Source organism: Pelophylax lessonae (assembly GCF_965119305.1).
Source record: "Pelophylax lessonae genome assembly, chromosome: 8".
Lineage (NCBI taxonomy): Eukaryota > Metazoa > Chordata > Amphibia > Anura > Ranidae > Pelophylax > Pelophylax lessonae.
The window spans coordinates 243,671,750-243,698,099 of NC_138775.1; the positions used below are offsets into that span (position 1 = coordinate 243,671,750).

At 40.0% G+C, this 26,350-nt stretch overlaps 1 protein-coding gene across 8 annotated transcripts in view; it reads right to left on the bottom strand.

Moving 5' to 3' along the window:
• ELAVL4 (ELAV like RNA binding protein 4) overlaps positions 1-26,350 on the bottom strand; it is a 197,714-nt gene that overhangs the window by 23,164 nt on the left and 148,200 nt on the right. For 5 of the 8 annotated variants that reach the window (XM_082264977.1, XM_082264976.1, XM_082264975.1 and 2 more), the window contains exon 3: positions 17,518-17,604. The exons of the other annotated variants lie outside the window; for them this stretch is intronic. In XM_082264977.1, coding sequence (XP_082121103.1) covers positions 17,518-17,604 — 87 coding nt within the window. The remainder of the gene's footprint in view (positions 1-17,517; positions 17,605-26,350) is intronic. 8 annotated transcript variants of the gene reach the window in all.

Genomic DNA, 26,350 nt, shown 5'->3' on the forward strand with positions numbered 1-26,350 from the left:
CGTAAGTATTTTCGGAAAAAGTGGTCTGCAGCCTCAACATTAATAGAAGCTGCAGCTTGTGTTCAGTCTGGTGCAACTGCATTTCTTGTAGGGTGCTCTGGGTTCTGATACCTCAAGGAAGCAGTAGCTACTATCACAACTGTGCTGCCTGCAAGCACCATATTGCAGAGATAAGGAAAGTTTAGCTAAACTCCTCCTTGACCCTGCTGTGACACAGCTGAATGGACTCCTGGGAAGATACACCTGACCCTTCAATCTGTGATTTACATACTCCTGACCACTGAACTTTTTATGCTACATATTCCTGATCCCTGAATTTTTGAATTCTAGGCATTACATTCCCCTGACCCCTGCAAGCATCTGCAATTAAAGAGTTTAATTCAAAAAATGATTGTACTGAGGTTTACAGTGGGTACGGAAAGTATTCAGACCCCCTTAAATTTTTCACTCTTTGTTATATTGCAGCCATTTGCTAAAATCATTTAAGTTCATTCTTCTTCCTCATGAATGTACACACAGCTCCCCATATTGACGGAAAAACACAGAATTGTTGACATTGTTGCTGATTTATTAAAAAAGAAAAACTGAAATATCACATGGTCCTAAGTATTCAGACCCTTTGCTGTGACACTCATATATTTAACTCAGGTGCTTTCCATTTCTTCTGATCATCCTTGAGATGGTTCTACACCTTCATTTGAGTCCAGCTGTGTTTGATTATACTGATTGGACTTGATTAGGAAAGCCACACACCTGTCTATATAAGACCTTCCAGATCACAATGCATGTCAGAGCAAATGAGAATCATGAGGTCAAAGGAACTGCCTGAAGAGCTCAGAGACAGAATTGTGGCAAGGCACAGATCTGGCCAAGGTTACAAAAAGATTTCTGCTGCACTTAAGGTTCCTAAGAGCACAGTGGCCTCCATAATCCTCAAATGGAAGACGTTTGGGATGACCAGAACCCTTCCTAGAGCTGGCCGTCCGGCCAAACTGAGCTATCGGGGGAGAAGAGCCTTGGTGAGAGAGGTAAAGAAGAACCCAAAGATCACTGTGGCTGAGCTCCAGAGATGCAGTCAGGAGATGGGAGAAAGTTGTAGAAAGTCAACCATCACTGCAGCCCTCCACCAGTCGGGGCTTTATGGCAGAGTGGCCCAACGGAAGCCTCTCCTCAGTGTAAGACACATGAAAGCCCGCATGGAGTTTGCTAAAAAACACCTGAAGGACTCCAAGATGGTGAGAAATAAGATTCTCTGGTCTGATGAGACCAAAATAGAACTTTTTGGCCTTAATTCTAAGCGGTATGTGTGGAGAAAACCAGGCACTGCTCATCACCTGTCCAATACAGTCCCAACAGTGAAGCATGGTGGTGGCAGCATCATGCTGTGGGGGTGTTTTTCAGCTGCAGGGACAGGACGACTGGTTGCAATCGAGGGAAAGATGAATGCAGCCAAGTACAGGGATATCCTGGACAAAAACCTTCTCCAGAGTGCTCTGGACCTCAGACTGGGCCGAAGGTTTACCTTCCAACAAGACAATGACCCTAAGCACACAGCTAAAATAACGAAGGAGTGGCTTCCGTGACTGTTCTTGAATGGCCCAGCCAGAGCCCTGACTTAAACCCAATTGAGCATCTCTGGAAAGACCTAAAAATGGCTGTCCACCAATGTTTACCATCCAACCTGACAGAACTGGAGAGGATCTGCAAGGAGGAATGTCAGAGGATCCCCAAATCCAGGTGTGAAAGACTTGTTGCATCTTTCCCAAAAAGACTCCTGGCTGTATTAGATCAAAAGGGGGCTTCTACTAAATACTGAGCAAAGGGTCTGAATGCTTAGGACCATGTGATATTTCAGTTTTTCTTTTTTAATAAATCTGCAACAATGTCAACAATTCTGTGTTTTTCTGTCAGTATGGGGTGCTATGTGTACATTCATGAGGAAGAAGAATGAACCTAAATGATTTTAGCAAATGGCTGCAATATAACAAAGAGTGAAAAATTTAAGGGGGTCTGAATACTTTCCGTACCCACTGTATATGTGTCTGCGTGACTCTCGCTTGTGACAGAATTACAGCAGGCTATGGCAATACTGTATATGCTGCTATTTTTTATGTTGCTGGTGCTGCACACAAAGAATCTGGAAAAGCTGGCTCTCCTAAGCATGCTTTCATCTGTGGTTTTCTTTTTGTGGAATACTCTTCTGGGACACTGGAGCATATTCCTAATTTTTGTGTGTTTTTTCCACTTTACTTTTAAACTTTCATGGACTTTTATTGGATGAATTTGAATTTATTGGAACATTAATTTGTGTTACACTTCTATCATTATTGTTTGATAGCGCTGCACTATGTATATATTAATATTGTATATGCGAGAACCCTAGGTTTAATTTAACAATAACACTTTACAACATTTCTATGATGTCCCTTCCTTAGGCATGTGGCAATGCTACGACCTAATGACTGGCTGCTAGGCCCTGGCACTGTCACAGGAGAGCAGGTCATATTCCCTACCATGTCCAGATGGTCTAAATGAAAAAGAATGGGCGCTCTTGCTGGGGGATGGGTCCTTTGTTCCAGACAGTCTTGATAGGTGAGATGTTAACCAGACTGATGGGGAATGTTTCAAAAGCACAGTGTTAGTGCTATCATCGAGGGCAGCTCTTACAGGGCCGAAGCGAGATCACACATGTAAGCAGAGTAAAGAGAAGGCGCCACTCAGTGAAGCAGTAATAACAAATTTATTAAGCTCATATCAAGACTTACATAAAAGCAAAAAGTGGAGCGTCATGACCCGGCATCCTTCCTAATTCACCGTATACCCATTGTGGAAGCTGCAAGCATCCTAAACCAATCTGGGGGCTGAATCAGAGTGTGGCTGCGGCGAACCGCATACCTCACAGAAGGACCGTGCGGCCGTAGACGAGGAATGGGTGGTGGAATGGGCGGTTACCAATTTCGGAGCATGCTCACAACAGCTCCTTCTTCAGACCAAACACGGTGAATTAGGAAGGATGCCGGGTCATGACGCTCCACTTTTTGCTTTTATGTAAGTCTTGATATGAGCATAATAAATTTGTTATTACTGCTTCACTGAGTGGCGCCTTCTCTTTACTATGCCCAGATGGGCTGAGCATCCTTTCCTGCCACAAAGAAAAAAAGCTGCAAAGAAAGGCAGATAATAGGAGTCTGAGCGGGTTGGGTGGATATCCTTTAAAGAGACCCTTCATGGATAACTTGACAGTATCTCTTTAAGGAGTTTCTCTATAACAGTGGTTCTCAAATCCGGTCCTCGGGACCCACTAACAGGCCAGGTTTGCAAGATATCTGAAATACATCACAGGTGATATCATTTGCTGCTCAGTGATTGCAGTATTCTAGTCTGCATCTCCCCAAGGTAATACCTAAAATCTGGCCTGTTAGTGGGTCCTGAGGACAGGAGTTGAGAACCACTGCTCTAATAAGCAATATATTTTGTAGAGCATTTGACTGAGCCTAAATGCAGCTCGCAAAGCCAGAAGTACCATGTACAATATTGATAGAATGGTGAGTTGAGCTGTAACTAAAAGATGTATTGTTTGCGAAAATATAAGACCAATGTATGCATCAAATTAAAATTATGTTTGAAAATTAAACAAATCAAACATTTTGAGCTCCACAATATGCCTTGAAAGAGCTTCCTTGTTTATGGACACAGTTATTAGCTTCATTGCATTGTACAGCTGCTCTTTTCATCCACACCATTCATGCACGGAAACACAATATGACTATAAGGTTCAGAGTTCCTCTGCTACAGATCTTTCTCTCCTCAACTAACACAGCATACAGATGTGTTATTTATTGATTTACTGCACAACACTTACCAAGTGCACAGAATCATTCATATCAGTCCCTTACTCCAGAAGAGCTTACGGTCTAACAGCCATACGAGCACATACATGCACACAATCCAAGCTGATTTTGGCCATTGCCACGTAAATTACATGTGTGTTTTGGGTTGTCAAAAGAAAACTAAGCTTTGAATTGACCCTAATTTCAAGGGACAGTCCTTCTTTAGGAATCAAATGCCTTTTACAACTGCCCCTCTATTTTGATACATAGTTTTGTGTAAATATATTTATTATACTCCAATGAAAAGTGTTTACATTGCTTCGGAATCCATCATGGAAAAGATTGCACAGTTTATTTTCAGTAATATAACTGGTGGAAACTGGTGATGTTGCCTAAACTTGGTAAGTAATATAATTGGTTAAATGTTTATTGTGGTGTTTGGTTAGACATTTTTTTTTTTTTTTTTTTTACAATAGGGATTTTTATTGTAAAAATGTGGACGTACGATGGACAATTTGGCAAGCATTTTACACTTAAGCTGGATACTCATTATACAATTATCTTTAGATTTTTTTCCTGTAGATTTACCAAAACCATATAATATGGGGTCAAACCTAAACACTTTCAATTTGTATACAATCAGGCCGGCCCTTACACTACGTAGTTAAAGTAAATCTAAAGGAAATCCTACAAAAAAAGTTGTATAATGTGTATCCAGCCTTAAAGTGTATTTAAAGCCAACACTTTTTTAAATCATTTTTGGATAGTGTAGCATACGTTTAGAACCAATATCAGGTTTTCATTGATTTCTGTGCCCTTGCTGGGGAGATCCACCTTCCCTATGTGTCTTGATAATGTCACCAGAACTGAAAGTTGCAGGAAAAGCAACAAATCTGAGTTGTCCCTGGAACAGGAGAATAGAGAGTCTTCCAGCGGGGACACATGGAAAGATTTCTTTAGATTCCTCTGTTTTATCTACAGCAACTTTAGATATATTTTAATTTTAATATGTCCTTTCCTTCTTATCTCAGAAAATATGTGCTATGGGAATCAGAAGAACTTCTGAGAAGACAGAATTTAAAAACTCTGTAGTTGGTAAGAGCCTAGACCCTGTGTGACAAATCCTAAACTCTTAGGGCCCATAGAATCTTGTGCATTGTGGCAACACACATTTTAACACCTTGCTCAATATGTGGCATTATTTATGAATGGCACCCCAAGGCATTGCACAGCAAAAGACACCATAGCCCACCACCACCACACATATAATATGTACTTTGAAAAAAAAAGCCATGCACGTTTTTTTTTATCCATTGTGGTCCATTGGCAGTCCATTCATAATGAAGCGTTTGTTACCCCAAAACTTCATATTCCTGATATGTGCCTACTATACCATGTACTTGTATGAGAAAGTATCCTGTTCGCTTTGTATTGCTTCCTTTATGTGAAATCCCTTGGCTTCCTGCCATGCTTTCCTATTAAAAACTGACCACACTAAGCAGTAGAGCACACTGTGGTCAGTTCTCCAGCTATTCTGGGAAGTCAATCTGCTCTCTTCCAATAATCAGACTTGCCCTGCTGCACAGCCATTCACTGGGAAGCTCAGGGTGCTGCTGCTTCTCCTCCCCCAGCTCTTATCCAGCTGAGAACAGAAGGAATGTGATCACTTATAAAAAAAAAAGGGAAAAAAGGTATCAATAATGTATTTTTATATCTATACACAAATGTTTTGCCTTTCATTTATTTTTTAAACTGAATGGGTTGTTTTACAAGGGGGATCATTTACAATCACTTTAACACAACATATATTAGTGCATGCTATATGGTATTGCACCACAACAGATCCCTTTAGCATGATGGGCCTCTAAGCCACCATAAAAAAGTCAGTTCTGTTCAGCTGAGTTGAATGTGATTTGAAAACTACAATCACATGGCTAAAGTTAAGTAATTATCCTGGTATTAAAAGAGAAGTATAGCTTTTGTAGGTCACAGGAGTGCACTTCCTTTTGCTGTCACCCGGGGAAGGTGGGTTATTTTCCGCTATCAGCTGAAGTGGCTCTTCAGGCCCACTGTGAATTTGTGTAATTGGTTGCCTGAAGTTTAGTTTTTAAGTACAACTAAAGGTTCCTGTATGGTGGTCTAAAAAGAGGCTGAATCCAGTTACTATGTGAAGCACAAGCCCCATAAAGTAAGCAAAAAAGTACCTTTACCTCCCCTGGCTGAGCTAAATCCTTCTTCATTTGTGTCACATATGCTTCCCTCTCTCGCAATGCACATTGGAAGGGTTTATTTAACAGATGCAGTGCTGCCAATGCAGAAAGCATTGGGCAGGACAAGGTGTGGCCAGTTATTGCTTAACAAGCTATGTACTCGTAAATCTGCAGTGACAACGTTGATAGCTACACCCTTGCAAACATTATGTTTTATCCTACTGGGGTGAAAACCAGCACACTCTACACAAGAGTGACAACTATGCTTTGAATTCAGGAGCAGTGCAGAATTGTTACTTTTGAGGGTTAACTCCCAAAAATCTTGAATACTATTTAAAAATTAAATTTCATAGAATAGTGCACAAAAATGCAAACTTGGAGAAAAGCTGCATATAGCGCAAGCGACAAGCATGGGGAATGATGCTAGCTAAAAATACTTGTCATTTCCATAAATAAGAGAATCTTGTGACAGTCAGATTGACATAAATCTGAATATTCTTATACATATGACTAATTTAGATTGCACTTATTGTTGTTGACTGCCATGTGCATCTACAACATTCACAATCCATTAAAAGTAAGAAAGAAAAGGACAAAAAAAAAAACCCCCACAAAGTAATTTGAATATAATAGAAGTTGTAGGTGGGATTGGGACAGGAAGTAGAAGAAATTAGCACTTAAATGCAACTTCAAACTATATATGCCATATACTGTAATGGACAGTCTATCTGGAAAGCTGTTATTTGTGGGGGAAGTTAAGATACAAACATATAACTCCAACAAAAAGATATATCCTATTTAATTGTTTGGATTTATTGTATACTACTATACCAGGGGTCTTCAAACTATGGCCCTCCAGTTGTTCAAGAACTACAATTCCCATCATGCCTAGCCATGTCTGTGAATGTCAGAGTTCTACAATGCCTCATGGGATGTGTAGTTCTGCAACAGCTGGAGGGCCGTAGTTTGAGGATCCCTGTAATATACTATTACTGTATCTGGTGTTCCTAAACAATTAATTATTTTAAACCCACTGAACTTCTAGCACATTTTATGCAGGCATGATATGAAATGAACTATCTTGATGATGTGTATGATAAAATTTATTATACTACACAATCTTGCATGGTTATACCTGTCAACACAATACTGGAAAAGGCCATAATGCAACTGGACACCACTGTTATACAATTGTAATAACGAGATAAATCACTACGCCCCTTCACATGATCCAACCATTGGCCATGATCATAAAACAAATGTAATAAACAGTATAAAGACATAAATCACTACACCTCTAATCATGACCTGACCACTGACCATGGTCATAATACAGCTCTAATACACAGTATAAAGACATTGGGGTTAATTTACTATAACTGGAAAGTGCAAAATCTGGTGAAGCCCTACAGAGAAACCAATCAGCTTCCAGTTGTATTTTTCAAAGCTTAATTGAACAAGGTGAACTTAGAAGCTGATTGGCTACTGTTTTCCACTCCCCGGTTTTAGTAAATCAACCCCATAAAGCACTACACCTCTAACCATGACCTCACCATTGGCCATGGTCATAATACAATTCTAATATACAGTATAAAGACATAAAGCACTACACCTTTCAATATGGCCTCATCATAATAGGATTTTTTGTTCTTACCACAAAATCCTCTGCATTCTTCAAAGGACACAGTGGAGATTTTGAGTCTCTGGTCCTTGGGCTATAGTACCACCTGGAAGATCTTCACTGTGTCTTTTAATGAACAAAAAAGAACAAAGGATTTTTTGTACACAACGTAAAGTCCTTTTCTCTGCATTCACTGAAGGCCACAGCAGAGATCTTCATGGTGGTACTATAAGCCAATGCCCAGAGATTACAGATATCCACTGTGTTTTTCAATGAACGGAAGAGAAAATATAATCCTGACATACTCTTTTAAGGTATAAAACACAATGATGTCATCACAGAACCCAAGAATGAGCTCTCAACATGACCTGACCACTGTATATGATTATAATAAAATTATGATATACAGTATAAAGGCAAAGTACTGCACCTCTCAACATGACCTGGCCACTAGCTAGGGTCCTAACAATCCTTGAATATTCTTTACAGATCAGAAACACTACGGCCTGACCAAGAGGTCATCAAAGGGTATGGGTATAAAACAATTCTCTTTACAACACTACAGGCATAGCAGTATATACCTCCTACAAGACCTAGTCACTAAATATGTATTACACAGACACAGAACACTAGAATGACTTAACCATCAGACATGATCTCACAAGAACCACAAAAAGAGAAAAGCAGTGGGATTTTCAGAGCCAATAAAGGAGGGATGATCACAAATAGAACAAAAATGTATATAAAACCATATTTTATTAAATCATAAAGATAAATATAAAGATACATTTAATAAAATATGGTTTTATATAACTGTTTGCTCTATTTGTGATCATCCCTCCTTTATTGGCCATGAAAATCCTGCTGTTTTTCTCTTTTTGTGGTTGTTGTTCATTACTGGGATGTTGGCCATTCTATTCATGGTATTTTGTTAACCACTTAAGCCCCAGCCCTATTTCGGACACTTTTTGTTTACAAGTTAAAATCAGTATTTTTTCCTAGAAAACTACTTAGAACCCCCAAACATTATATATATATATATATATATATATATATATATATATATATATATATATATTTTTAGCAAAGACTCTGGAGAATAAAATGTCGGTCATTGCAATATTTTTTGTCACGCGGTATTTGCGCAGCGGTCCTTAAAAATGCAATTTTTTTTTAAAAAATTAAGAAAAATCACATTTCACTGCATTTACTAATCGGTAAAGTTAGCCCATTTTTTTAGGATATTGTGAAAAATGATGTCACACCGAGTAAATAGATACCCAACATGTTACAGTTTAAAATTGCGCACACCCGTGGAATGGCGACAAACTACGGTCAATAGAAATCTCAATAAGTGACGCTTTAAAATTTTTTAACGGTTACCAGTTTAGAGTTAGAGTGTAGCTCTTTTTTTTAAATTATTGCTCACGCTCTGGCGATCGCGGCGATACCTCACACGTGTGGTTTGAACAGTGATTTTATTCGCGGCTCGACTTCCGTATACATTTTCTTTCGTGCCTGAGCTAATGGTGATGGGGGCGGCTAAAATTTTTTTTTTTTTCCTATTTATTTTATTTTTTTTTTAACTTTATTACAGGTTTTAAAAAAAAATCTGATCACTTTTATTGCTGTCACAAGCAATGTAAACATCCCTTGTGACAGCAATATGCAGTGACAGGTACTCTTTATGGGGGGGATCAAGGGTCTTAAAGACCCTAGACCCCTCCATTACACTTTTATGTATGCAAAACGCTGAAAATGGCATTTTTGCATACAGCCGTTTTTTAAATCTGCCGCCTTTTGCAGCAGAGTAACCTGGAAGTGAGGTCATGGACGCCGCCTCCGGGTTACGTCATCGGAGACCCGATCTAAGCCGCTTCCGGCTTCAATCGGGACTCCATCCAGCCGGCGGTGCTTGGGTCTCCCGGTGGGACGGGAGGCCCGGGCAAAGTCACGGAAGGCGGCGGGAGGGGGGGGACGTCACCTCCCGCTCACCCGGGTAACAATCGAGCGGATCCCGAGCCGCTCGGTCATTACTGACGGAAAGCCGACCGTTGGCTCTAAACCACGTAGAGGCATCACCCCGGTATAACCCTGCAAAGTTTACCGACGTAGCCCTACGTCACTTTGCGGTAAGCGGTTAATGATCTCACAAGGTGTGCACATTTATTGCGGCAAATAACCTTCTTCATACTCACCACCAAATTATCAAATATAACCAAAAAACTCCACTCAGACAGATTCACGCTCTCCAGCTTGCCAATAGCCAGGAATCATTTTGCTATGTCACAAAAGTTCTGTTGTATTGTACATGCCCTGTACCTACACAGCAAAGGCACTGACTAGACCATTCTCTATAATATGCATAAGCTGTCATCTCATGACACTGTTTAGTTCTGGGCAAGCCAGATAGTGTGGAAATATAAATCTGAGGTCCAATATTATACCTTTTAATTGGCTAGAAGCCATCTTACTATTTGCAACAAAATGCACTTGTCCTGTAAATGTTAATACTCTCCATAGGGAGAAGGAATAAGATAGCTCTACATAAGATGGGATTTTGTAGAGATTTAGTACACTTTAAAGGTATATAAAAACATTAACAAACCCTTCTTGACCCCCTGGACAATGACTACAATGTCTATTGGCCTCTGTACTCACGTGAAGCACTATACATTTCAACAAGACTGACTGACTTCTAGACATGGTCAACAAATGGGATGTGTAATTTAAATTGCACTGATTGAGGTGCAACACAACAATATGAATTCAGCCTTAAGAAACTACATGTACAAACCTAACAGAGACAGAGCCTAGACAGAGAATCCTGCAACTTTAGTTGCCTAAAGTAGAAGTGAAACCTAACTGAATGGCATTTAGTTGTATATACAACTACCTTTATATTAAAGGCAATTCTTATTTTTTAATTTATTTATTTTTTAATCCCTGTGTTTATTTCCTGCAGCCACTTCCAGTCTGCACTCCAAAAATGGCTGAATGGCATTTTGCAGGGCAGGCTTCCTGTTGCGGACAGCAGTAGAACATGCCTGTTGTGGTTCGAAATGGTCCCTTGTAGTCTTAAATGGAGTGACAGAGTGACAACACAGGAGCACAGTCTGGAAACAGGGACAGAACATTGCTTCATGCTAGAGATGCTAGAGTCACCAGGTATTAATTTAATGAAAGCTGTATGTATAAAAACATTGAAAATTACTTTTGAATTTAGGTTACCATGGTAAAGCTTATTTGAGGTTTTAGTGATCGGGTTTTATATATACAATTACAAAATATTGGACCCTCGGTTGTCCGGTTGTGGTGTCAGCTCTGTAGTGCTTGTCAGCTGTATGTACACAGTGCTGTAAGCATGCAATGCATATTGCTCAGTGGCCATTACTGGATTTGTGCTGCACAAATGGAAGCTGCTCTCATGAATAATTCAAGCTGTATGTGATGCAGGAAGAGGCAGCAGCAGATGTGTATAGAGAAGAGTCAGCAGTGTAATTCTAAGGTTAAAATAATGCAATCCACAGGGATCAAAAGGTAAAAATAACCACACTCTAGTGCAGAGACAGCAGACTCCGCACCATTCTGCTGCTCCCATGTTTTCTGCTGATAACACACAGTCCTTGCACAATGTCACCAGCAGGCTGGCAGCTCCGAGAGCTCAGCTCATCACACCGATAAAAGCAAATACAAGCAAATGTGACGTGTGCACACTTCAATTATTATCCTAATCTAGCTGTAAGACGCATTTGTCTCATCCCTGGGGACCGCAGGACAAAGATGAAGAAGAAGGCTGCTAAAACATGGGATTTATTTAATAACTCTGTGCAAGGGCTGTTTGGAACAGTAACCAAAGGCAGAGGAACAAGATATTTCTAATCACTTTGGTACCCTAGGCTAGATACTTTTGCCCCCACCTTTCCCCTTGCTGCTACGCAACATAATCACACCATAACCAACATTAATACCTTATAGTTTTGCATTGTTGATATAGTGTCTGCTTATCCCTTCACACAGATCTTCTTAGTACTTTAGCTTCCTCTATCATTGTTTTGTATATGTGTATTTTGATGATCCATTGTCTACCCACATCTGCTATGGCATTATCCATCCTTGTATACTATACCTCCAGCTTCTGCCCACACACCCTACTGCAATTTCAGTCCTGTTCTAAATGCCTCCCACATGTATAAACTATATCTCAGACTCCAATTCTGTCTCTTCCACACTGAACCGCAAATCATTTTCTTAACTGGATAAAACTGTATAGTTTGTAGTTACATGATAAAGTGCTTGATCACTTGACCCACAGTGACTTACCCATATGGAAGAAAAATATATTTCCAATATATTTAGAGAATATTTTTTAGAAATATATTGAATATGGCCAAAATTGTAGCATTTCAAAAATATTTCCACTATATTTGGGAAAAATAAATTAAAAATGTTAAATATATTTTTCTTCCATGTGGGTAGTGGTAACACTTCTACCTTGAAGCACTAGGGCCAACAATCTGAATCTCAGTCCAGGACACTATCTGCATGGAATTTGCATCTTTCCCCTGTCCTTGCATGGATATCCTTTCACACGCCAGAAACATGTTGGTAAGGTGGTAGTAAATTGATAGGTAAGGTGGTAGAGGTTAGTAGGTACATTTTCCCTATTATGTGTATGCATGTGGGACAGGGACCTTAGATTGTAAGCTCCTTGAGGAAAGGGACTGATATGAATCCACAGTATGTAAAATTGTTGGAGCTATATAAATATCTGTAATAAATATTAATAAAGCACACATACTGTTTTTTATGTTATTCGTATTCAAGTCCTCTTTACATTATAAAGTGTCCACCTTTCATGCCTCCACTCATAGACCTACCTTTCATATACATTGTGCTTGGCTGCTTTGTACTTGCCAATGTGAGACATTGCTAAATGTGGATGCATGCATTTCATGCCATGTAAGAGTGAACGTCCTTAGTACAAAGCAGCTGTCTGTCATAAAGAAAAAGCAGTCTGTGAGTGGGAAATAAAGGGTGGACAATTTGTAAAGTAAAGGAGACTGGATCAGATTAAAGCACAAGCTACAAAAAAATTACAAATTATTTAGTACAATATTGGCTGGCATCTAAATGGGCTACCATCAATGTCCATCTCTCTTGCACCCAATTTCGTCAAGTTACTACTATAAGAAAGAGTGGCAATTGGACATGTTAGCAGTAATAATGGGCTCCCAAGCCCCAGATGACCTTCAGCAACCCAGTGGAATTCAATGGGGATCTCAATATCCATCTCCCTTGCACCCCTTTTAGACACATTTACCTCTATAAGAAAGATAAAGCAGTGTGTGGGTGGGAAATGAAAGGTGGATACTTTGTAAAGTAAAGCAGACTGCATCAAAGTAAAATACAAGGTGCAAAAAGCTTGCACACAATTTAGCATCCTATTGGCTGGCCCCTGAATGGGCTACCATCAATGTCCATCTCTCTTACACTCCATTTAGTCAAGTTACCACTATAATATAGAGTGGCAGTTGGACATATTAGCAGCATTAATGGGCTCCCCAGCTGCAGGTGACCTTCAGTAACATGGTGGGATTCAATAGGGAATCTCAATATCCAACTATCTCACACCCCAATTAGTCAAGTTTACCACTATGAAAAAGAGTGTCAGTAAAAATGGGCTCCCCAGCTCTGGGTGATTTTCAATAACCTGGTAGCATTCATTGGAGATCTTGTTTTTAAGGCTGCTGTGTTTTATAGGTGAGAGTCCCCACTCACCCATGATGTCAGAAACCTAATTAGAGAGCAGTGTTCTTCTTTCTAGGGTACTATCCTTTCTTATAAGGGTAGTGATGTCAGTGGGCTAGCCTTTTTATCTATTTATTGCAAACTTGAGAATAATACTATTACACTATTACACAGACATTCCTGGCTATTATCAGGCTAATACTTTGAAAGCCTTTTAGTAGGTTATACTGTATCTTGAAATATCTTTGAATCACTGTGTCCATTCAGGATCTCTCTCAAGTCAACACAGTACCTGCTATGCTGTAGGGAGCACTAGCAACAACAGAGAAACAGTGATTAATTATTTGAAGGAACAGTGTTCCCATAAGAATGCAGATGTTCACAGGTCAAATTAATTCTGTTTCCTGGTTATTTATGGTTTTGAAAGGAAAATGTACTCCAAATAAATATGTTATGGTCAATAAATGTCATGGTATATTATTGAAGAATGTATTGAGAATGTAAGAATATGTGTTATATGCACCATCTAATGAAAAGGTCATTAAATGAGATATCAGTTACAAGCCTAGCTAGGAGCTTTTCTTGTCTCGGAGCTTATCGTGTTCAGAGGATCTCAGAATCAAACTACCTAGAGACCTTGCTAGCTCTCATTCTATATCGTACAATTACTGGCTGCAGGCACAGCTTCCGTGCCGGTGATTTGAAAAGCTTTAATCTAGAACCCCAGATAACACATTTTTTGTTTTGAGGGGAAGATATATTGGGGAAAGTTATATCTACTATTGGGGTTTTATTCCTCACTTGGGAGATTTAACCTCACTACCTGTTCTAGTGACACCAAGGAAACTCCTGTAAGCTGATTCTCATTGCTACAATGCATTTGTCCACATATTCTACTGGAGAATCCCCAATCGTCTGGTGACCAATGTCATTAGCTTCTTATTTAATAACTCAAATGAATATATGGAAAATATATATGTAGGATCCCCAAGACCTTCTGAAATGACCCACTCAATAGGTGTATGACTACTAATCATTCAGTCCCACGGCAAAACTCAGGGGAACCATAAATGGGGATCTTGGCAACTTCTCTCTGCAGTAGTGGCATCTTGTATTGGAGGCCAGTGATCTATATTGCATTCTTAGTAATTAACCAATTACCACTGATGGACAGTGGTCTATATTGCACCTCTATAACAGTGACTATTACCCAAAAATTCCCACAGGTTGCCAGTAGCATAAGAATGATGCCATAATACATTAAAGTATAGTACATAGGAATAGGTCATTCTGTAGAACACATCAAATTAATGAAAAACGTGTCTAAACAGATGCAATCTTCAATGATATGAAATTCTGATGATTTCAAAGAATACTGTGTTGGATTTAAAGACTTTATACATATCTGTGAAATTGTCATATTCCAGCTGGCAAGCTAACACCATGTCATATACATATGTAAGGTAACATAAGCAGCAGCAATGAGGGTGAATACAGACAGCATAGATTCAGTGCTTTTGGTTACAATTGGATATGACCAACACATACATTGGGTGACCACTAGAAGAAAGCAGAACTCAATTCAGAAAGTAAAAACAAACTTAATGATACATTGATAAAATGAATAAAATATATGCTTACATGAGGGGAGAGAACAAGGATAACAACATATTGTTCAAACAAAGGTGTTGGTGGGTCCTGGACCAAGCTATGTTGCTGAACTGCAGTCTAGTCTTTATGGGTGTTCAGGACTTTTTTGTGCCAGTGTCGTGATCACAAGACTGGCTAAACATAATTGTCAATCCTTTGCATATATGTGTTTCTTTTATCAATTCACTTGTCTCCCTGGGATTCATCAATAAAGAGCAAAGACTTTCAAATATATATATATATATATATATATATATATATATATATATATATATATATATATATATGTGTGTGTGTGTAGTATGCATATACTATTTAGTCTTAATACCCTAAAGTATTTCTTTTTAGCAGTACTTCCCCCTCTGTTTAGTCAGAACCTGATCTTATGTATAAATTTGCTTTAGGCTAATGCAGCTCAAACCAATTATGAAATGCTTGCTCGCAACTGAAGGGGTGCAGGGGATACCCTTTTGCAATCATTCAAACAGAGAGATGAATAAACCCAGAAGAATCAAAGAGCATGATTTTAAAGCCTAGCTTCCAGCCTTCCTTTATTTCACCCATACGAGTGAAGGGGTCATGTCTATTCACATACATAGTCATCTTAGGAAAAATCCTGAATATTTTTTTTAGTTCACACCTAATTAGTTGTCTATCAAAATGTATTTTTGTTGAATTTGCAATGATGGAGGCCGTCTTAACTCCAATAACTAATAGGCGAGCGTTATGCCTTTTTTATAGCTATAAAAATACAGCAATTTTCTGTAATACTGTACCGACTTGGAGTCTCATTCTGGAGTCCACTCAGTAGAAACTGTTATTAATTATTTCCTGTTGCAGTAAGTGTAATTGTGAAATGCAGTTATCTAGCACAGGCAGGAAGAGGACCTAACAGACAAGTGAACCGGCAGATAGTTAAACCAATCAAGGACATCTGCACAGGATATTTTCTAATCATCTGTTCTATCCTGTCTTGAACTATGCTCTTGTGTTGAAGCATCAGCGTTAGACAATTAAAGGAAAATGCCTCTTAAAAAAAAAAAACCCTATCTTTTTTAAAGGCAGAAGGGGATTTAGCATCCTGCACGTTGAAAATTGCAGTGTGTTTTCTCCATGCTGGGCTAATAAAGGCTACGCCAACCAATGTGAATCATTCTCCCCATGTCGTGAGTGTGGGGTAGAGCAAACATTTTCAGGATGTACTACAACTGTTTTCCAAAAAATTGTTCTCTCCCAGACATAATGGTTACATTTTCCCAAGCACATATACAGTACATGTCATAAAACAGCTGTCTTTATTTTGTAGTTTGCCAGCAGTACTAGCACCATAGTATTTTTAATGCCGTCATTAAATGTAACCTTAAAAGTAAGCAGCATGCCTAAAAGCAGGCACTACAAGATGTCTACCTATCTTTATTAATCACAAAACCCTTTTCTGTGCTCTTCTCTGATATAGTTTCACTTTGTCAATGGGCCTGACTTTCCTTGACTAAGTTCCATCTATCTTGCCAGGGAGTGTGCCATTACCGATCACTGAGGCAGTCCCATTGGACACTGTAATAGTAGCTGGTAGGACTTAGCCATTAAATCAAGGGAAGCCAGACCCCCATAACAGAGTGATGTTAAAACAACAACACACAAATAAGCTTTCTTAGAGTAATACATCTGTTGTAATGTCTGCTGTTAAAAATGACTGTTACTTTAAACCTTAAAAGGTTCTCTTTAAGTATTCTACCAAGGAAATGAATGTCTCAACATAATACATTAAGTATGTTGAAACTGCTTTGCTGCCTTCGGACCTCCAATCACTGACCATATTAAGCTATTAGTGGTAGGCAGTTCTCTGCAAAACCACTACGTAGTCATGTGACTAATCAATGCTTTTGAAAAAGCACCAATTAGAGGAGAAGTTTAGCAGTGATTGGGGGCGCACAGGCAGAAAAACACTATGTACATGGCTATATCTTTAGGCATAGGGGGTGCTGGGTCCTAATTGGGTCTATTCTTGTGGGGTTCGAGCACTGGCCCTTTGGGTTCAAGTCCACTTTAAACTATTTAAAGTACACTTTTAGCAGTAACATAAAAATGTGAAGGAGGACTATGTGGAAGATGAACATGGTCTTCCACCATTTTAGGTCATCACTGGAAGAACCCAACTTAAACTCTTTACAGCACTTTAAAAGCAAAAGTGGTGATGCTAAACTATAAGAGGTAGACTTAACTAGTATGGTAGGTGAGGCTTTATGTTATCCTTCAAAATACCCTAAAACAATTGAAATACACAGACAAACATGGCATTGACCTATGTTCCCTACTTCTATCCCTTACAACACATTCCTTTCTTTATAGCTACAGGTGCTCTTTAAGTCCCTGGGACCCGCACCACATGATAATCTGCAGAAACCTCTAGCATTGAGCTTTATTATACTTAAAAGCAGTAACAAACACTACTGACCTTTCCCAAAGATAGGGCCCTCTTCAGTAAGGGGTTTCCATTTTGTGCCAGTGGCAAAATTCTTGAAGTGTTCCTCCAATTGTGTGCCTATGGCAAAAATCCTTAGTGAATAGGGCCCAATAATAGTTATAGTTTCTGTATGTTAATCACATTTCACATATGAACATTCTGAAAAGCGGAGCACAAATATCGTACAAGCACAGGATGCAAAATCTGATAATAAAAGCCATACAATACGTTGCAGAGGTGTGTAATCCTAACGGCATATGTTTATAAACACCACAGCTATTTTAATATTTTAATACAGGGAAAAAAAGGGGGATTAATAATGTACTAATAGGACAGGGGAGACACCAATGGGCATGCAAAATCCTGTGCAAGCATTGACTTTTTCTGAAACTTTCTATCACTCTTCTGTCCTGCCCCCACCCCACATGTGGCAGTTTTTAGTCCTGAAAATTGGCTGTTTTGGTACTGAGTCCTGCATTACGGGAGGGTAGAGGATCAAGGACAAATTTGTAAATACTGGCATTTTTAGCGGGGCACCAGCAGGCAGCATGATTCTACTATACAGAGAAGTGGGGTAGGTTTATGGTTCATAGGCAGAGGTGGTCTTTTATAACAGCTCATCTCCAGCTGTAAAGCTCGTTTCTATGCACAGATCTTTTTTTAGTTTTGGATAAGGTGGTAATGAGTTTCAGCTACTGTTGGGTTTGCTGTTGTGTGTTCCCATTGGGGACACTTAAATATTACTCCCTGTCCTGGTGGCCACCAGAACAACAGAGGTGCTAGGAACTTTTTGGATTGCAAGTGTAGTCAGATGAAGAAAAACAAGCTCAATAGCTCTGGCAAGGCAGTTCCCACACAGCAAGGCTTCCTTCAATGGGGCCCCAGTCGTATTTCAAACCATAGACATACAGAAAAGAGCACCAGACCAAAACCAGACAAAAGAGTCTGAGATCATTTTAATTGTTGGTCATCTGGAAAAACCCAATGCATTTCAGGGGCCACACCACTTCCCCTTCGTCAGGACTCAACACAGAGTACTGTTGTCAAGTTATTACTTCATGTGGAATATTCAGTACTGAGGCTCTAATGTGGATCTGAGAAGTCACTGTTCATCCACATTTTATCCTATATTGAACCCTGATAAAGAGGTGTGGTGCCCCCGAAACACGTTGGATGTTTTATGACTTTTGTACCAACAATTATAATTATCTTGGATTCTTTTATTTAGTGGCCACAAGGAGAGGAAATTACAGGAAACCTTTACAATGAGGTCACAAAACAGCAATAGAACTTGAAAGATGTTTTAATCCTTCCCCATTCTATTTAAAACAAAAAAAAAAAAACATGTTTTGGCTGGAGTTGGGCTTTAATGAGAAAGGCTTTAATCCTTTCAGACAAGCAGTATTTTTTAAGATAGGATCCTCTCACCTGTCAGGAATGAAGGCATGAAATTACTGGCATAAAAGATCTCATTTCATCTTAGCCTTGCTAAAAATAAACTACCAATCAACAGAACACTTTTACCGTAGTTGCCGGAATTTTAATATCATTTTCAGCGATACTTTATTTCTGTACTGGCTTGTCTGACAGCATTGCATGCTATTTTGTCTGAAAAGCCTGCATATTTGTTTATGATATAACTAAACTGGAATGGCAATGCTTTTTCCATTTAAATATTTCTCTAAATGTTAAGGTAAAAAAAAAAAAAAACAATATTAATACTAGCAAGAATGTATATGTGTCGAATTAGCCTGATGATCAGACACATATATATGATTATTATTATCATATCTATGTGTGATAACGCTTTCCAGTAAAAACTGTTTCAATGTAATATATATATATATATATATATATATTTATATATACAGTATATATCCTCTGCAGGAGCCCGGGGGGGGGGGAGGGGGAAAGCCAGAAGAATTGCGAGGGGGCGCACAGGGAAACCCCAGGTAATAGGTGGAATCAGCACCGTACGCAGTAATTAGGGTGTGCCCAGGCACACCTGTCACACCCCCCTGCACACGTCTACAGGCTGTGATTTACTGCTCCTTGTCACAATGCAAATCTGTGAATTGGTGGACTTATTGAAATAAATTTGCACCTTGTAGAGCTGTTATTCTTCCCTCCCCAGCAGCACATACTCACCTCTACATTACTCGCCTGACTCTCTCTTTAGCCTCCAGGCGATCCCCATGTTACACTGCTGGTAATCGGCCAGAGCTGTCACATAGAGGAAGCCATACGTTCCTCTGTACAAACTAAATTTCGAACCACAGCGCAAAGCCAAATTCATTAATCAAACCTTAAAAAAATAGATAAAATATACATATAAAATTGCCTAAAAACCTAAAGTGCTAAAGGGCGTGAGCAAATATGGTAAAATCCACCTTACAAAAAATAGATATAGTGCAAAAATACATCCGATGTGCAAATAATAGCCCAACGTATTTGCACATTGGATGTATTTTTGCACTATATGTATTACATATAAGGTGCATTTACCATATTTGCTTATGCCCTTTAGCACTTTAGGTTTTTCAGGTTTGATTTTTGAATTTGGGCTTGCACTGTGGTTCTAAATTTTGTTTATTTGTTCACTTCGTGATGAACAGTGGGCAGCCATTCATTAGTGTAAACATAGATCTTTTAGCGCAGGTTTATCCCCTTTCTTTTCACAGTTCCTTTGCACAAGTTACTTTCTTTGCTCACAACAGCAAGAGGACTGGGGGGGGGGGGGGTAAAAGCATGCATGTGCTGTTAGAGAGGGAAAAACACAAATTTGTTCTAAAGAGAGCCTGTAAGTGTGTAAAAAAAATATAATGCAGGTCTCCTGCAATAGAAGAGAATTTATACTCACCTCTCCCCATTCCAGTACTACACCCTTCATCAGTCCATTTGGCATTGAACACCTCCTGTTGTGTTGGATGTCTGTATCCCCAGCCCTGGACATAGCAGTGTCATTGGGGTCTGAGAAGAGATAAGAGACATGGGCCGTTGGAGAGGTGTGCACAAGAGATGTGTGGAAGAGCTCTTGTGCACTCCTCTCCAATGGCCCATGTCTCTTATCTCTTCTCAGACCCCTATGACACTGCTATGTCCAGGGCTGGGGATACAGACATCCAACACAACAGGAATTGGGGTGCCAATTACTTTTTTTAACTCTAAGGCTAAGGCTGAAAAAAACCTCCTCTAGTGGGTAATCTACAAATCTCAAAATAACAAAAAAATAACAATTTAAATCATTAAAAAAAATGTATTCAAATATAAAATTACTTTAAAGCTTAACTCCAGGCAAATATAACATACACAATAGAATGCAACTCTATATACATGATTACATACTTAAATTATAACTAAAGGCAAAACTTTTTCTTTATTTTTGGATAGAGTGGAAAGGGATTAGAACCCCTGTCAGTTTTTATTGCTGCCTATATACCCCCATTAGGGAGATTCATGTTCTCTTTTTGTTTACCATTAGCATTGAAAGGGAAAGTAAAATAAAATCTCACATTTTGGGTTGTCTCAAGAAAAGTAATAGAGGGTAAATGTTCCAATGGGGACACTAGTTCTGATGGTGTGGTCCACACGAGATTCCCTTAATTTGCAGGGATTTCCTCTCACTTCCTGTTTTGGCTATGGGACAGGAAGTGAAGGTAAAACTCTCCAATGGGGAACAGATGGCAAAAAAAAACCAACCCAACAGGGGTTATAACCCTCTCTTGCTTAACCTTCCTGGCGGTCTAATTTTCTGTGCTAAAAGCGGTACATTGTTTGCAGGGAAATATGTTTTATATTTTAGGCCTGTAAATCTTAGGAATAGCTCACTTAAATTTGTCCAAAAAGAGTCTAGTAGACATCCCAGGTGTGATAAAGTTTGAAACACGAAAGAATAAATTTTAATATAATAATAATACATTTCATCAACTTCTTCATTGTTTTTGAAGTGGAGATATTTCATTATGAGGGTGCTGCCTGATCCTTATCGCAGTCAATAGAGCACCAAGTTCGCACATTGCTGAGCTCAGTCGCAGAATCGTCGCTGTCGTCACTTTTAGTACCTGATGACGAATTTTCCCACGAATCTCTATCGCTCAGTTCTTTAAATATTTCCGATTCACTGTTGCTGTTTTCCCAGTTCGTCCAAAAGTGTTTTTGAGCTAAAAGAACTCTTTTTGGACGCCATGTACGTTATCAAGTTTTCATGCACAAAGTACCACAAAAAGTACAGACAGGGCACTGGAAAAGCCTCTGGGTGAAATGGCATGATACAAAATTTTAATTCCAACAGATTACACTGTGTCATGTCATTTTTTTTTAATCTCCCGCCGGTTCCACCCCCCCTTAGATGCGGCGCTCGCGGGGAAGGGAACCGGAAGAAGGTGCCAGCATCGGCCAATCACACAGCGAGAGGACAGCGGGAGGATGGCAGCAGGAAGGCTGGGAAGGACAGCGGGGGATCGCAGGGGAAGGTGAATATCATTCTGGGGTAATCCCGAGTGTGGCTCGGGGTTACCGCTTTTGGTACTGAAAATTAACCCCGAGCCACACTCGGGAAAACCACTAGGAAAGTTAATCCAAAATTTAAAGAAAATGTTTTGCCTATAGTTTTAAATATATTTTTAAAATGTAAACAGCCTCTTGCAATCCATGTACATCAGAGCTCAGACTGGGTTGGGGGAGGAGCAACACAAGAAGCCAATCAGTTTTGCTTTAGTGCAAGAATCATGCTGAGAGGAGAGAGTAGACTGAGATGAGTTCATCAGTCTGTTGCACCTGTTGGTAATGTCCACCAGTCACAACGGGGAGGGGGGGGGGGGGCTGATTAGGGGACCTGCAAGGGCTGGTTTGGACATGCTTTGAAATTTTAGATTCCATGAATGCCCATTGATGCATCTATTAGGTTAGGAAGCAATACTGATGCGTTTTCCAGATGCCTCCTCTGTGTTGGTTTTTTATTGTAAGGACTCTTGTACTATCATCCCAACTAGTAACTCTTTCTAACTGCATCTGAAACTTGCTGTAAACACCATAGTGATTTTTGTGAAGGCATCTGCCAAGCATGTACATTGACATAAATGGAGGCATTTGAGGAGTAGTAAAGCCACCGACTGCTACATGCTGGATATATTTTGGTGCGACGCAACATCAACGTGACCACGTGAACGTTGTTATCAGCTGCAATGGACATAACTGGTACGGAGCGTTGATAGGCGTTCATGAGACTTTAAAACAGCAAATTAAATGCCTGTTCTTGGCACACATGTACACGTAGCCTAAGTGCCGATTTACACTACGGCGCTCCGACTTAGGGGGCGACCTGTGAAGTCGCGTGCAGCGCGACTTCGGCGCGACTTGCACGGACTTCATAAAATGAATGTCAATGCAAGTCGCCTCCAGGTCGCCCCGAAGTAGTACAGGACCCTTTTTCTAAGTTGGAGCGACTTGTGTCGCTCCTATTAGAGCCGGTCCTGTACTACTCAATGACCACGACGGTGCGCGACTTGCCAGGCTGACCAAGTCGCCTGACAAGTCGTATTAGTGTGAACCGGCACTAAGTGTTACTGAACAGAGAAAAGTCAGGTCTCCGTCCTTGCCTGACAGGGTTGTGCTGTGTGGCAGAGCTGGGTAAATCTCAGAACTTAATGGAACAGAGATAAAAATCCTATGGCAAATAAAACAGCTTTCATCTATGTATTTCATTTGTGCATTTCGCTGTTTGCCTGGAGTTCAGCATTTGAAATAAAAACTCAAAAAATAGGTACTCACTAGAAATGTATCATACTTATCCTTATAACAAAAGAAAAAGAAAACTATGGTACCAATGCGATATGCCACGGACATTTCCAAGGACAAAACCTTCAAAACCGGGGACACAGTCAGTTGGCAACTGTGATTTACCGATATTTATTTAACCACCAGGATACCAACACATCATCCTAAATGATTTTCTTGTCATCCATCCAGCAGAGATACACTGTTATTTTGTTTGGAATAAAGAGGCCTTTCAGAGTAATTTTAGGAATAAAGGATGCATTTCACAGATCTAATGGGAGATTGTAAGGGAGCAGCTTCTAGACAGCTGCCACTTCCTTTACAAACCCCTCTGTGATTTGTCATGTGCCACACATGGGAACAAAACACATTTGATTGTGATTACGGGAAAAAAAAGGCCAGAATTTTAAATGCAAAAAGAAGGAGGTGTGAGAGCAAGGAAGGCAAAGAAAAACAGTCTGGCAATTACAGCTGCCAATGTGGGTTTGAACGGACTATCACAAACAATACACTGGGCCCGATAGATTTTATTCTAAGAAAGAGATCACATCACTAAAGGATAAAAAAGTGATGGGGAAAGATGGAGGCTGCATTTTCTAAACCTAGCTTTGGAATATTCTAGTTGCCTGGCTGTTATGCTCAGTTCCTGGCTTCAATAGGTTGAATTACTCACCCTAAACAAGTATGCGGATTAAGGGTGTTTAACCACTTCAGCTCCAGAAGGATTTGCCCCCTTCCTGACCAGGCCCTATTTTGCGATTCGGCATAGCGTTACTTTAACGGACAATTGCGCGGTCGTGCGACACTGTACCCAAATAAAATTGATGTCCTTTTTTCCCACAAATAGAGCTTTCTTTTGGTGGTATTTAATCACCTGTGCGATGTTTATTTTTTTGCGCTATAAACAAAAAAAGAGCGCCAATTTTGAAAAAAAAATAAATGTTTTCACATTCTGCTATATGACATTCTCAAAAATTTTTTAAAAATCTAATTTTTTTAACATTTTAGGCCAGTTTGTTTTCTGCTACATATTTTTGCTAAAAAAAATCACAATAAGCGTATTTTGATTGGTTTGCGCACAAGTTATTGCGTCTACTAACTACAGAAAAGATTTATGTCATTTTTATTGTTTTTTTTTACTAGTAATGACAGTGCTCTGAGATTTCCGGGACTGCGACATTGCAGGGGACAGATTGGACCCCTAACTGACATTTTTGACACTTTTGGAGGCACCAGTGACATTGTTACAGTAATCAGTGCTAAAAATATGCACTGTTACTGTAATAATGACATTGGCAGGGAAGGGGTTAACATTATGGGTGATCAAGGGGTTAAATGTGAGCCTAGGGGAGTGATTCTAACAGTGGGGGGGCGTGGCTTCTTAAATGACCATAGAGACATGTGATCCTATATAGAAGGATCACAGGGGCTCTGTGATCATTGCAGGGAGAAGAACGGTCAGCTATGTTTACAACGATCACGGTCAGGCAGCAATCGGAGCCACCTGCCTGCTGCATCGGCTCCCCCGCTGACAAGGGGGGGGTGGAGTGCACCGCTGGTGGTGCGCGGTCGCCCCCTAGCCTCCCGAGAGCGAGCGCTGTACATGTACGGCGATTTGCCTGGGAGTGGCTGCTTGCCGCAGTACATCTGCAGCGGTTGGTCGTAAACTGCTTAACTACTCAATGCAAATAGACTGTTTACTTTGCACAATAATTTTTCCTTAGTTTAGTGAATAAGGTGAAGCTCTGCTGAATTCCATCATTCAATCATGTACAAGAAAAAAATACATTTTCTTTTCTTTTTTTTCCTTGAATATTCCTTGCAAAGTGAATTTTCACTACATTTACTAAGCTAAGGAAAAAAAATCCCTTGCAAGAGAAAATTCCCTTGCAATCTGAACAACCTATTTGCCTTCAGTAAATCAACCCCAATGACTTCATAATCTGCATACCAGTTTGGTGTCAGTGACTTTCATTGTGGTAATTGGGGGGTCAGGGGGCTAGCATTTTCAGGTGAGCAATAGTAGCCTATATACATTGCTCAAAAAAAATGAAAGGAACACTTTTTAATCAGAGTATAGCATCAAGTCAAATAAACTCTGGTAAGTTAAGTAGCAGAGGAGGTTGTTAATCAGTTTCAGCTGCTTTGGTGCTAATGAAATTAACAACATGTTGGGCAACAATGAGACAACCTCCAAAACAGTAATGGTTTTACAGGTGGAGGGCACTAAGATTTTTTCCCCTTCTCATCTTTTCTGTTTTTCACTAGTTTTGCAATTGGTTAGGGTCAGTGTCACTATTGGTAGCATGAGGCAATACCTGGACCCTATAGAGCAGAGTTCCTCCTCGAGGTTGCTAGGGGTTCCTTGAGCAATGGGCAATTTCTGCCTCTCAGATAAGTTCCCAATGACACCATTGTTCCTTTTAACTATCTGTAAGGGGGTAATTCTTCCAAATGATGAAAAGAGTAAGGAGCATTCTTCCCACTGACTGTCACACTAATGTGTCATGAGTTGTAGATTAATTTTTAGCTGGGGTTCCCCGAGACCAGAAATTTATTTCAAGGGTTCCTCTTTGTTGAAAAGGTTGAGAAAGGCTGCTATATAGGTTGCAGCCTCTAGTGGGTCCTGTGCTCACTGCCCGGCACCATGGAGCTTGATTGGCATTTGCCACTGAACACCAGAATTGGCAGGTCCACCACTGGCGCCCTGTGCTTTTACAGATGAGAGCAGGTTCACCCTAAGCACATGTGACAGACGTGAAAGGGTCTGGAGAAGCCATAGAGAATGGTATGCTGCCTGTAACATCGTTCAGCATGACCAGTTTGGTGGTGGGTCAGTGATGGTCTGGGGAGGCATATCCATGGAGGTACGCACAGACCTCTACAGGCTAGACAATGGCACTCTGACTGGCATCAGGTATCAGGATGAAATCCTTGGACCCATTATCAGACCCTACGCTGGTGCTGTGGTCCTGGATTCCTCCTGGTGTAGGACAATGCCTGGCCTCATGTGGTGAGAGTATGCAGTCAGCTCCTGGAGAATGAAGAA